At 29.3% G+C, this 15036-nt stretch overlaps 1 protein-coding gene across 3 annotated transcripts in view; it reads right to left on the bottom strand.

The window, feature by feature from the left end:
• LOC129910992 (cytosolic carboxypeptidase Nna1) overlaps positions 1-15036 on the bottom strand; it is a 146231-nt gene that overhangs the window by 117105 nt on the left and 14090 nt on the right. The window contains exon 1 of one of the 3 annotated variants that reach the window (XM_055988617.1): positions 10472-10634. The exons of 1 other annotated variant lie outside the window; for it this stretch is intronic. In XM_055988617.1, coding sequence (XP_055844592.1) covers positions 10472-10610 — 139 coding nt within the window. In that variant the 5' untranslated portion in view covers positions 10611-10634. Of the gene's footprint in view, positions 1-10471; positions 10635-15036 lie in introns of those variants that run through there. One more of the 3 variants, XM_055988618.1, reaches the window with a different exon arrangement.

The following is a 15036-nucleotide window of genomic DNA, read 5'->3' as shown; positions in this document are numbered from 1 at the left end:
AGGAAAAAAATAGGTTTCATTATAATAAACTAAAACGTAAAATCGAGTCAACATTGATATTTTAATTGTCAAAGTGAAATTTTCACTATCCCACCTGAAATTAAAAAATGTCAAAATGATATGATAAAATATCAAAATTGATATTTTAATTGTTGGACGACTTTTGTCACTGAAAAATGTTAATTTGATAGTTGTTATTAACAAATTTTTTTTCGGTGTATTTCTCATACTTATATTCTTTGGTATACTAAATTTCATGACTTTTCGCCAAATAAATGGCAGTGCAAATGAGTTTTTACGCCAAAAAACAACAAAGGCACCACTGTGCGGCGAGGAGAATGATAAAAAAAAGTCAAAGCCCTACGAAGAATATTAAATCTGCAGCGAGTTCATAACTTTTACTGAGTGTGTGACCTTTATTTTTATATTATTTATATTATTTTATTTTAATTTAAGAAATAGTCTATATAAGAGAGAAAAAACATCGTAAAAATGAGATTTTTGGCATTTTTAAAATAGTTTCGAAACGTTAGGGTGGTCTATTTTTTTTTCTCAAAATACCATTTTTTCTAACTCCAGAGCCGATGCGCGTTCGGAAGATATGAAGATATTTGGTTCGAATGATTTTATTCGTAATTTCCAAGGTTGTTATGTTCAAAAATGCCCAGGCCTAACAAATTGAAATGACTCTAAATTACTAAACTATTTGCTCTGTTATTTGCTTATTTTCTGACCTTATAAGATAGCATCGTTGGTTTTACCGGCCTAATTTTAATAATTTTTAAACTTGCATCAGTGCCATTTTTTCCTAAAACCCTAAAACCCTAAAACCTTGTTAAAACAAAACTTCTATTTGTTTCCTTATTTAACTGAACAATTGGGCATTTTTTTTTACTTTCGCTGTCAAGAATTCAATTCAGTTTAATAATATGCATTCGTATTTCAATCCGCGCGCGCTTTGACATTCAAGCACATTAACCCAAATTTGTTTGGCCTAGTAAAGTTCACCAAACGCATAAATCTCCTACTGCAACGACCTTGTTCGTGCCACCAATTGTCGGCAGAAAGCACAATTTTTCCTACAAAAAATAAAAGCTTTTCTCTCTCCCAAAAGCCCAAAATTGGCCATTTCATATGTTTTTTCTTCTCCAACTCAAGTGATGTAAATGCAATGGTCAGCTTGTCAACTATTTTATTGTTCCTTAGAATTTAAACTTTTATTGTTTTTTTTTTTTCTATTTTTTTTGTTTCAAAAGAATAGTTCGTGCCAAATCCAAATTGGATGCGTTTTGCTCTCACAAGCATTATTATTGTGTGCCTTCAGTGTTCACATATAAAAGATGAAGAGAACAAAAGCACTCTTTTTTTTTTGCAGCATAGGCAATTTTATGTAGGTGGTAGGCTATAAAGTGTGTATGTGTGTATCTGTATTTTTCGTTTGTCCTATCTCCTGTGGAATAAGCTTCAACAAGTTGCAAAAGTAGAATATACTAAATACAGTGGAGGGGTGAAATTTTTGCCACTATTCTTTGTTAATTCCCAACCCACTCACCCACTTTTCCAACACCCTCATCCCGACCTTCTGCTCAGCAAGACTCGTGCATAAAAAGAATGAACTTTACAAATGCGACGAGTGACTACAACAGCTGTTTAAAAATTATTTTTTTTTCATTTTTATTTGTTTATTCTTTTTTCTCTTTGCGTTTTTTTCTATATTTTTTGTTTCTATTTTTTTTTTTTTTTTTTTTCAGTTTAAAAAGTATCTTTTTTTTGCCTGTAGTATCTCTTTACCCCTTTGTACGCTTTAGCTGCACCATTTAAATTCATTTATTCGCAGGGTAGAATGATTAATTTGTGTGGATGAATAGGAAACTGGGAAAACTCAAAGAGGATATCATTCTCTACGTCAGTAGTTTTTATTATTTTCTTTTTTTTGCTTTTAGTTTCGCTGATAGAATAAAAAACAAAGGAACATTTTTTTTTTTTGCATTTTTTTTATCCGCTTTTAATGACATTGTAGTTTATAGATGGACAGCAGAGATGAATTTGCGACGGAAATTCTTTTGCTGCGAGGGATCTATTTCATTTGGCAGATATATGTAGGTACCTACATAAAAAAAATAAAATACAAATGCAAAAAGCATCCATCAATTAATTGAGATTATTTTGGTTCAATATTTTATTTGAATGATTTTTTTTTGTTTCAGTTTCGCATAAATGAAATAAATAAATGTGTGCAAATTTGCGAGGGTGGTTTGTATAGTCTGAATGGTAGCGTTGAATTCCAGTTTTGAAAATTTAATACTTTAAATACTTTTTGGAACTTTTTTAACTCGTAAAGCAAACATATTTGAAAGTACATTAAAGTTTGAATCATAATTTTTTTCGAGATATTTCCCCCAATAAAGATCCTTATTTTGTGTTGAAGTTGTTTTACTGATATAAATTAACGGCGTAGAAAAAATAATATGTTCCAGTTTTGTGTAAAAAAAAAAAACTCAAAAAGTACGAAAAGTATACCTACAAAATTTTGTATAACTTCAATCAAATACATAGTTCTATAATTTTAATGGTGTTAAAAATGATTTGTAGAGGTTAAATTAGTGTATAATTTTTTCAGCGATTAAATTGGTGTTATTGTGTAACTTAGAGGGTCCCTGTATCGTATGTGTAACATTTTTTTTTTTTTTGAAAATCCTTACGGTTAATGCAAAATGTTCTATTCTTAAGCGCAATTTGATCTTGGTTTGCGAAATTCCGCTTTAAATGTATATATTTGCACTTTTTTTTAAACCTAAACGCAAATTAGTCAAAACTTATCACAAATATATTAAACGCTTTAGCAAATATATTTCACCTTTTCACAAATATAATAAAACTAAAAGCAAATCAATAAAACATACAAACGCAAATATAATTAAACTAAAGCAAAATATTTAAATTTTTAACAAATCTATTTAATCAAAACACAAAATGATTTAACCATTTCTCGAAAAAGTGTTACGAAGAAAGCATGACGATTAAGAAAATGCCTGTAGCTCTAAATTCAACAAAACTCCTAAAAAATCACGATAGAAACCTATTAAAAAAAATTGCATATTGTAGTCAGTAGGGAATAGTCGGACGAACGAATTAATACTTCAGCTAAGTTTGGACCCAGTATTGGGTCTAAGTATAATAAATCAGTTTGCGTAATATTTGGTCTAACTGAGCGTCCACCTTTTTGGAAAACACATTTCTACAATTTAACAAATTTCAAAAACTTTTATCCCGCTCGTAATGTAAAGACCTGCTCAAGATATTGAGAACTACGCGTTTTCCAAAATAAAATCTCTTGCAATAATTAAGTACCTAAGCGGGATCTTAAAGCTTAAAATATTGGCTAGAAAAAGATAATTGAAGATTATAGCAAATTCTACTTAAGTTTATTTATGAGAATCCTCAAAACTGTTTCATTTCTTTCCTATTCCAACCAAATCTGATAGATAAATGTATAATTTGTGTGTTACTTTAAAGAAGAATCAGTAAAACTTTTTTAAGAAATCTAGATCGCAACATTTTCCGAAATGCCAAAAAAGTAGGTAATATTTTATTGAAACACTTAATCAATTATTTTTTACCAAAATCGTAAGAAACGTTTGGAGGATAAAAAATAAAATGTCTTATAACTAAAATAGTACAAAAAATCAATAAATAAAAAAAAAATAGTTACCCTCATGCAACTTGGCAAAAAGTTTGCTTTTGAAATAAAAACCAAGGATCAAAACAATCTAAAAAAAAATGGTACCCATTTTTTTTTTTTTTAATATTGTATTTGTTGTATTTATTGAGAAAACCCACGAAAAAAGAACACGCAAAATTTAAAATTGAAACCAGGGCGAAATCGGCTAACGCGATAGTCGATAGTTGAAAGCCAAAAAAACTATAATTTTTGCTCCAAAAATCGTCGATTTTGAAAAGCTAATATCGTTTTTGTGAAATGTTACAAATATAAAAAAGTAGTTTATTAATAAAAAAAATTTGTGTCCTAACGAATTATGAGAATAAAATATTAAAATTTCATAATTTTGTTGAAATATGCATTTTATCTAGTAAATACAACAACTTCCCAGACTATTATTCTATGTTTTATTTATATATTTAATTTTCTCTCAACATTCATTTGATCGTTCAAGCATTTAAGAGAGATACTTTGTTTTGCTTTTAGAAAGGACAACAAAATATACCATACTCGTACTATTGTACAAACATAGGTTCATCCGAATACCTATCTAAAAAACATGTGAATGTGAATTTCATTTATTTTTTGAAAAACAATTTGTTGAATGCATGCTGCATACACAACACACTCGACTTAACGTTTAATTAAAATAAAATAATAAAATTGAATTTCAAGAATATTATAAACAAATTTGTTTATTCTACCTACAATTTTGTATTTTTTTCTCTTTTGAAAAACAAAACAAAAAAAAATCCAATTAAAATGTTATGGGCTTGTGAGCTTTTTTTTTGTTATTATTAAAATCGTTTTGTTTATTAAAATTTAATGTTATGCTACTGCAATGCAATGTGGTTGAAGTTTTTCATTATTGTTTTAACTTTTTGTTAAATTTTCAACTTTAATTAAATTTATTTTAATAAAATACAAAAAAAAAGTTATGCTGAGAGGATTAATATAAATATTTTGGGATTTAAAAGAGGATTTAAATTGATTCCTTAAAGCTCTCAATTCTGGAGTAGATTCAAAATGTTGCAAAACAATTTGACAATTTCCTTTTTCAAGATAAAATATATTCAGAAAAGAACTATCTAACTTATTTTTATACCTATTAAAAAACTTTTTTCCCACAAAATCCCTTAATTTTCTTAAAGAAACCCTTACTCTAATATGTTCACATAAGACCGCAATCCATCTTACTTCCAATTCAGTAACAATTTCCTTGTCTTATAAATTCTTTCATCAAGCAAGGTCATTCCAAGCAACTTACCTAACACGTGCCTTGTATGTATCCTTTTTTGTTTCCTTAATTTCACCAAAACCCTTACCGAAGCCCACAGCAATACTTAATTCACTTTGGGATTTAGTCAATATTAGAGAACTATGTATATTCCACCTCCACACAAGCTCGTTAAAACGTTTCGTATCTATCTGCAGATGGATTGGGATATGGATACATTTTATTTATCCTATGGTGTTTGGGACGACTAGAGTTTCCATAGAGAAGCTATATCGCAAAGGGAATCTCTCAAATACCCTCTTGACTTTTAGATTACACCTTTTCGAATGCGAATAACCATCAATTTCTGTAATCGATTGTTGGTTGAAAGAAACTCTCTTGATTGAAGTCCTCGCGTCGTCCTCGTGATTGTAGTATAGAAAAGATATAGAAGAGCAAACATGGAACACGCATATACCTACAACATTTTACCTTATAACTCTTTGTCTTTTACACTTTTGCGATTAATTAAGCGGTTCTTTGCTTTTTTGTGTAGATACAAGATACATGCAATATGGAGATGTGTGTTCACGTTTAATTGAAAGTCATCAACCTCCTTGCTTTTACAACTCATATATACATGAGTCACGTTAAAAGGAGAGTATTTTCCACACGTGGATGAGTTTATGAGGAATAAATTACCATATTCCTCCGTACCTTTACTCAATTCAACAAAAGGTTGGATTCATTCCATTGAAATCCTTGTTTTTTTTTTTTTTTTGTAGCGGTTCTGTTTAAAATCGAAGAACGTGCAACATTTTTGCAGGATTTTGCTTTCAAGTTGACGTATATGGTATACCCAAGTTATAACCTATGAAGGATTTTATATCACATTCGAGTGTGTGTGTGTAACTTTGTAACAAAGAAACAAACTCATGCGAGTAAAATGTTTCCGTTTTTTGGATGCTACCTTCTAACTACATGGTTGGTTATGGTTCAAAAGGTTGGTTGGAAACTTAAATAACTGACTTTATAAATGAGGTATTATTTTTCATGTAAAGCGAGGCTTTTGCATAGTAACGTGTGTGGTATAGGAATTTAGATTTAACACACAAGGATATGGTAGGGCTCTGATGTTTAGATTTAAACGTGCGAGTCGTTGAACTTATCCTTAGGCTGGATTTGAAATAAATTGGAGTTTAATTCGAAAATAAAATGAAAAAAAATAAAAACTTCTGTTACGTGTGAAAAATTTTAAATTTAAAGGGATTTAATTTAAAATAAACATTTTTTAAAGGAAGGGAAGTGTAAGGCAGCATTTTTAATTAAATATTTAGAGTTTAAAATAGAATATATTTTTATATCTCAATATTGTAACATCACTTTGAGTAACGTACGGCGGGAGCAGTGGCGTGGCGCTCGGGATGTTTTATCTGTCTTACTTTCAATCATCGTTTTTGTTACTTAAAAAAATTACTTTCAAACCTAGATATTTTCTGTGTTTAATAATATTCAAAACATTGAGCTAAATAAGCATGTTTAGCTACAAAACATATACATTTTGAAATAACCAATATACAATGTGTTTTTTATGATGTTAATGGAAAAAATTCTCGTTTTAAGTTTTGTGTATAAAGTGTGAGTTCTATACAGGGTGTCCCACAAATATCGCCCAAAATGAAAACCATGGATTCCTGAAGTAGTTTTAAGTCGAAAAACTTAAGAGGTAATTTTCTCGTTTTCGTCCCGTTTCCGAGTTATGACGGTTTTTATGATTTTGTGCTCTCTTTTCCCCTAACTGGCTTTATCTTTACCAAACTACGTCTGATTCGAAAGATTTTTTACAACCAATCAAGAATTTATTACAGTTTTAGTTTGCACCAAAACTTTTTTCCTGGTTGCAACCGTTCATCCGCAATTTTGCATTAAACCCAATTTTCCAAGTTTTTTTAAGTTGTTTTTTAACTTTAATATCATTTTATTCAAAAAACACGTACATTAGTATTAATTTTTTTCGATTATTATTAAAGCCCAGTTATTATAAAGCCCAGTGAATTAAAAATAAATAATTTTTATAAAATGTACCCATTCCTACCAAAATAGGAAATTCAGAAAATATATTTTTTCTCTCTTAACTTCCAAAGTTTTCTTTGTGGACTTTCGGAAAGTGTGTAAAAGTAAATATTTAACTGTTTGTTATTTGATTTTTCACATTTTTGTATGTACCTACTTGAAAACAGCATTTTACAGTCATCAAAATTAATGAAAAAAAAAATACAAATATTGATTTTAAAATACGTGTTTTACAATTTACAAAATTTACGTTCTTGACATTTATAGCCCAGTCATTTTAGTCATTTTTAAGCCCAATCTGCGGAAAAATTCCTACTGGGCTGAATTTTGGTATACAGCTTAATGACGGCTTTGTTATCAAGATGTGAAAAATCGACATTGATATCGTGTCCGCGTTAAGAGTTATAGGGGTCAAAAGGTCACAAAAACTGGTTTTTCACGATTTTCAGCAAAATGGTAAGTCTTATCAAAAAAATTTCAATGCAAGAATTGTAGACCAGATTATTATACATAAAAAGTGTCATGACACTTTTATTCCTAAGACCCACCGTTTCTTAGGTATAACGATTCAAAAAGTTGAAGTTTAGTTGTAATCGTCATAATCCTATTCCTGAAAAAAAAACTCCTAACTGAAAAGTTCCTGAAATTTCATTATTTTTTTAGCTTGAATTTCGTTCCTCAACTGTTAAGAATATGGGGAAACAAAAAAAAAATGGAAATTTTCGCCATTTTTCCGATTGGGGCCCTTCTCCCGAAACCATTTCCCTGGGAATTTTTGTTTAGAATATGTCTGAAAATATACAGGGTGTGCAATAGAGAATGGACAACCCTAAAACGGCTTATAGCTACACTTATGATTGTTCTAAAAACAGATAGAAAAAAGTTCTATCGCAACCAGTTCATAAAATATGGACTTTTTTTCGTTCAGTGTATTTTAAATTTTATCATCTTATGTTTTCGTTCACTACAACCACGAATGAATGAATTTTATATATTTCTTTTTTTTTATAATTTTCTACAATAATTGTATGAGTACATAAACGCTTTAAAAACTGCAAAGCTATTGCACATTTTCGTAAAAAAAAGTTTTGAAATCTGTTTTTTGATGCAAAATGTAAAAAAAGTATTTTATGAAAAATTTTAAACACCTGTGGTATAAAATTAATCTGTAGAAACCTAGGTGGCCAACTTTCTTAAAAATATTCTGGTATAAGGAGAATATTTTTAAGAAAGATGGCCACCTAGGTTTCTATAGATTTATTTTATACCACAGGTGTTTAAAATTTTTCATAAAATACTTTTTTTACATTTTGCATCAAAAAACAGATTTCAAAACTTTTTTTTACGAAAATGTGCAATAGCTTTGCAGTTTTTAAAGCGTTTATGTACTCATACAATTATTGTAGAAAATTATAAAAAAAAAGAAATATATAAAATTCATTCATTCGTGGTTGTAGTGAACGAAAACATAAGATGATAAAATTTAAAATACACTGAACGAAAAAAAGTCCATATTTTATGAACTGGTTGCGATAGAACTTTTTTCTATCTGTTTTTAGAACAATCATAAGTGTAGCTATAAGCCGTTTTAGGGTTGTCCATTCTCTATTGCACACCCTGTATATTTTCAGACATATTCTAAACAAAAATTCCCAGGGAAATGGTTTCGGGAGAAGGGCCCCAATCGGAAAAATGGCGAAAATTTCCATTTTTTTTTTGTTTCCCCATATTCTTAACAGTTGAGGAACGAAATTCAAGCTAAAAAAATAATGAAATTTCAGGAACTTTTCAGTTAGGAGTTTTTTTTTCAGGAATAGGATTATGACGATTACAACTAAACTTCAACTTTTTGAATCGTTATACCTAAGAAACGGTGGGTCTTAGGAAAAAAAGTGTCATGACACTTTTTATGTATAATAATCTGGTCTACAATTCTTGCATTGAAAATTTTTTGATAAGACTTACCATTTTGCTGAAAATCGTGAAAAACCAGTTTTTGTGACCTTTTGACCCCTATAACTCTTAACGCGGACACGATATCAATGTCGATTTTTCACATCTTGATAACAAAGCCGTCATTAAGCTGTATACCAAAATTCAGCCCAGTAGGAATTTTTCCGCAGATAAAACCTAAAATTACTGGACTATTAAAGGTATAAAACATTTTGTTCGTCTGTGGGACACTTTGTGTATATTAAAAAGGAGTATGGTCTTTACAAATCTTTACACATGGTTTTAAAATTTAATTTAAATTTTGATTTTAAAAATTTCTTTATAATTTATGAATTCCTTAAACTTATACTAAAGTTCTCTTCTACGCAATTCTTTGTGGCATAATGCATATATTGACACATTAGAACAATCTATTTACAATATTGGTCATCTAATAGTATATTGAAAGTTTTGTATTAATAGTTAGAATATTTGAATGAAAAAAAATGTTACACATACACCACAGTGACCAACTTCAAAAATATTTGTATAATGGATAAAAAAAATCATAGACTGAACAAACTGTAGTTTTTATTTTAAGGGATCAAACATGATAACAATCTTGCATCTCAAAGCTTATGCCAGTGAAAATTCTATTCAATAAACAAATAAAAAAATAATAAAAACTACTGTTATTTTAAGTCGGTAATTTTCGAGCAAATTTTTTGCGTCTTAGCAAGAAAAAAAAATCTTTTCCATTTTTGTCATAGATATAGAAAGTATAAGTAACACTGGCAAAATAACAGAATTGCCAGAACCACGTTTTTAAGATTCTATGTCATGGTAAAGTTTTGTTTGATTAATTATCTCAAGTCTGATTCATTTTTAGGAATACTTTACTTGTTTCAAATAGACGCACTTCAAACAAAATTCAATAACATATTGCTATAATTTTTCAAAAAAAAACTTTGGCATGATAACACCCTGTACGTTTTGTCTGAGCACATTAAATCAAACACGCATCAGACGTATCACATATCACATTCCATATGTAAGAATGTCAAACTGTCTCTCATGTGCATTAGTTCTTGTGTTGTAATTTTAGTTTTTCTTTCTCAATACAAAAATAGTCAACGCACGAAATCATAAAATACTGACAACTTACAAAACAATATGATAGAAGGGAGAAACAACACAATTATTCACGACAATCATTAAGTCAAAATTATATATTGCGTCAAGAATGTACGTTTCTAATTCTCAGACAGTCAGGAGTTATGGAATACGATTTTCAAACAAATATTTTTATAATATTTATTTTGTTTGTGTTTATTTTTTATATGAAAGTCTGAAACGATAACTCAACACTAGCTCTTGAGTAGAATAAATACTTAAAAGAAATATATTTTTTAGTCACTGTTATTGTGATCATTATCACTGTGATTTTTTTCAGTGATTTTTTCACAGTAATTTTTATGGCACAGTGATTATTTATAAAAGTCCTTAAAATCATAAAAATAAAGAATTACCTTGTCCAGTTACAGGGCAAACAGGAAACAATTGTGCTTGCAGAACTTGCACACGACCCTGAAGTCCAAAAACACTACTGCTAGCTGCTGCATTCCCACTAACAAATCCTCCCAAAAACGACCCCATCAAATAATTCATGACAAACTTTTAGCTAAAACGTTCCATAGCATTTTTTTTTTCAACACCATCATCCAGAGTAATTTATTTGACTTTTCACCATTGCCAATAAGTTAGAGCCTAGAGCCTATGTCATGCCTCAAAACTTCATCTCTAAAAATTTGGTTCGTTTTTTTTTCGAGCTAACTGCAAAAACTTTTCATTTCATCACCGTATTTTCGTCGTTGTTCTGGGAAGTTTTTTTTTTTTTTTCTTAAATCTGGTTGGAAATTAGTGGTGCGACCAAAATTGATTTATTAAAAACTTTTCGTTCTCAACTTGATGCAGCGCATATTTTAATTAGATATTCTCCTCGGGGAGTGAACGAAAAAACACGAAAAAAAAAGAATAAACGAAAGAAAACAAAAAAAAAAAAACACACTTTTGGAAAACTTGTCCAGGGCCGAGCTAGAAAAAAAACACGGTTTGACTTTGAAAAGTTTCATTCGTTGACTGATTGCCGATGGTTGTTGAATCCACCAAAAACTCGTGCCAATCCGTCGAATTTTCAGCCTGAATTTTGTTTTTTTTTTTTTTTTTCGATTTATTTTGTGTATTTTTGGTTCCAAGCTCTGCCAGGCTTATTTGTAGCTTTGCCATGACAAAACAACGGAAAACATATTTTGGCTTAACTGCAGGGTGTATCGAATTAGTAGGCAAAAATTTTGGGGTTTAAGGCTGGAATGCTTGTGGCGACGACAACGACAATGACGATGACTACGATGACGACTATGTCGATGATAGAAAATTGGAGAATGTTATGTTTTATTTGTGTGTTTTTTTTTTTTTGTTTTTCTGGGAAAATTCAATGAAATCAGCCGGTTTCGAGAATTCCTTTTTTTTTTTTTGTTTATGTGTTGTTGGTTTAATTTTGTTGAATTAGGTTGTTAGGATGGTTAAATACCGATAGTTACCAGTTTGAGGGTAATTCATGGTAACCAGTAAAAATAATACTAAAAAAAATAAACATTTTCAATATGTAAGGATAGCTATTACAATTGCATTTTTGTTATATAAGAGCCTCATTTGACATGGGTTTTTGGATTTATTTTGTGTGATTCTATAATTATTCCTTGAAGTAGGTTACGATACGAGCTGCATAATTATTATTTGTCGATAGCAATAATATAACAGAAAATGTAATCAGTTTTATAATTGAATTATAAGTAAAAGGTTTATCCTTTTTTTTCTGTCGGAAAAATGGAGATGAATTTGGTTGCGGGTTTATTGTTTTTATTGCATTTATACACAGAGAAAAATAGACCACATAAAATAGAACAAAAACAATAAGATTTCTCTATGGTTTTCATCCAAGAAGGAAACCTTATTAAAACAATCGGGTTTTCCTTATTGTTTTAAAATCTGCAAAAAAATAAAAAAAACGATGACCAGACTGGGAATCGAACTGGAGACTTCAAATCATTAGTCGCCCACCTTACCACCTGAACCAACCTGCCATGAAAATATTGATCGCGATTTTTGTTCTAGTGCTAAGTTGCAAAAAATATCAACTTTTCAGTCAAATTTTAATAAGATTTTCTCTATAAAAATAATAAGAAATCTCCTTAAAAAAACCTTATTAATCGTTGATTTTAATAAGATTTCCTTATGAAATGTATGGACGGTAAAACAATATGGCAATCTGTTAGTTTTTAGCGGGTCATATTTTTCTCTGTGTACGGAAGTAGAATTGAAGGTATACAAAGTTATTGTCGAAAATAATTGGAAATAACAAATTTTTAGAATTGAATATGTACCCTACCTTCATATACTAATTCGAGCTTTTTTACTAAATGAAATCAGCCAGCAGCGGAACGCAGCGGGATTTGGAATTTTCGGATCAAAATTCTGCTTTTTCAAAATTCTGCCAGTAAATATATCGTCGGCACAACGCCAAAACCGCGAATCTGCATTTTTGGACAATTTGACTTTAATGTGTCATTTTACTTGTTATCGGTCCCTCTATTCACTGCGTCTATCCCAATCCTCCATCTGTTGTCTAGAAGCCTTAAATATAATTTTTTGTTGCACGAGTTACCATAAGATTGCATGGTAAAATATATATTTTTGAATCGCTGAAACCGCATCCCAAGCCCGTTTCACTGGATCACGCTAGGTTTTCTAGATGACCTCCAAAAATGTGTTCACAGACACTCTAAAATGAAATATTTGAAATGAAAACTTCTTTAACATCGTAGTGATTTGAAACAAAATGAAACGAAAAAGCGACACGAAAAATCAATTGATCATAACTTTTTTGTTTTGATAGATAGATGAATGAAATTTATACAGTAGATAGGTAAATTCAATTAATTTCATATTCAAAATTCTGAGATAACGGTGAAAAGATGTTCTTTTTCTAAACACGTTATATCTTTTGATCTAGAGCACATAACAAATTTATTTAACTTTAATACGCACGCTCATAATATTACCTTTCTTTTAATACATCACACATAACGGTACGTGCTCTACAAGTTATATAATTTTTAATTGAAAAACTTGAAAAATACCTCAAAACACCTTTCAAGATTTGTTGCCGATGACCTTACCAGCCAACAGTAGAGGAAGTACCGTAATCTCAGTTTGAAATTTCGACATGGTTAGCTTTAAAAAATTCTTACTTTTTTTTTGTAGGCATGGTAGAAATATGATTGAAGCGTCATATAAAAGGTGAAATAATAATGATATAAAATTTATTATAGGTTGTCTTTTAAAAAATGGATTTAATGGCGTTAGAAGAGAATAAAGATTGATTGTTTTGCTTTTTTTATGAAAACTAATTGGATTAAAAAAAATTCTAGCTCTTTTTGTAGATGCTGTATAGACATGGTCGATATAAATATTTTAAGCTGAAAAAATAAGCTTTCAGATGGTATACAATTTATTGTAGGTTGTCATATAAAAAAAGTGATGGAATAAAAAAAAGTTATATTTTTTCGATTTTTTTAAAATGATTTTTAAGGTTTCACTTCAACCACGTGTGAATTGCACACATGATTTTTTGTTTTGTTTTTGAGGTTATCTTGAAAACCTGACGTGATGAAGTAAAATGGATTTCGGATTCAGTTTCAGCGACAGGTAAAACATTTAATTAATATAGTTGCACATCCAGGTCAGAAGGCCTTAGAGTCTATGCATAAAGGTTCCATTTACCATAAGTACAAGAATCAAATGAGACCATATTTAAGGCTACGCAAGTCAAAGAAAATATCTGTTATTTAAAAATTTGGGATTTCTCGTAACACCCTAAAATTAATGAAACAAGCCCTTAAATTGGAATCCATTTGCTCCCTACCCAATTCTTGCTTTCAAAGGAATTTAGACTTCTTAATCGTCTTTATTTCTATTACCCTTTAGAATGCATGTTGCCGGATCATTTTTTACTAAATCTTCTACAAACTTGATTTGTGCCATAATTACTATTTAATTTTTAATTTTGCATCTATGTAGTACCTATATAAAACCAATAAATAAAATACTTCTGCAAAACTGAATTTTACGACTGTCAAAGTTAGTAATTTATTTAAAATTATTTATTTTTTTTTTTACTAACTGAAAAGTCGAAATCGCCGTGACAAAAAAAAAATCCTGAAAGCAATATGACCTCCAGTTTCGGTTTTATGTTTCAATATAAAAATAATGCAGCTTATAAACAAACTCGAAAACAATTATTTTTTTAAAATATTTTGTTGTTGTTTAATACAAAATGAAAAATTGATTTTCACTCACAAATGATAAACCAATAAAAAAAAAAATCCGTGAAACGTGCTGAGTACCAAAAATACTTATTTTAGAAAATAAAATAAACACAAACAATCTCCCAAAATGCATTTCAATTCTTTACATTTTAAACAAGAAGAAATAACTTTGTATGAAAACAAATGAATTATATTTATTTTTGTTTTAGTTTTTTGAAAAAAATGTAATTTTTTATTAGAATGAACAAGATCATTAAACATTTTTGACATCGATAATCTTCAGAGCATACAAGTTTTTCAAAAAGAAAATGTTTCTTTTGTTTTTGAAATATATCTCTTTTAAAATTTTTAAAACAAAAGTATGCACATAGTTTATTTCTGTCAACCTTCTCTTGGCATTATTAATCAAATAACTAATTCGTATAGATTTTTGTCAACATTTGACAAACAATGATGTTCAGGGAATTATACAAAAAATATAAGTTTATTTTTCTGTTATAGATGGTCTTATAGCCCAGGGGGAAATATTGAAAACAAAATTTCTGTTTTTGTTTTCGGAATATAAAGTTCGGTAGGAAAAATAAAAATTTACGAAAAATTGGTTTTAGTGTAATTTTTTTAAAAGGTATGAAATTTTAATTAGAAAAGCCATGGAATAAGATCAAAATGAGTTTAGTTATTTTAAATAAAAACATTTTCAAAAATAG

This window comes from Episyrphus balteatus, chromosome 2 (assembly GCF_945859705.1).
Source record: "Episyrphus balteatus chromosome 2, idEpiBalt1.1, whole genome shotgun sequence".
Classification (NCBI taxonomy): Eukaryota; Metazoa; Arthropoda; class Insecta; order Diptera; family Syrphidae; genus Episyrphus; species Episyrphus balteatus.
The sequence above is the reverse complement of the archived record's forward strand: the minus strand, read 5'-3'. Positions and strand labels throughout refer to the sequence as shown.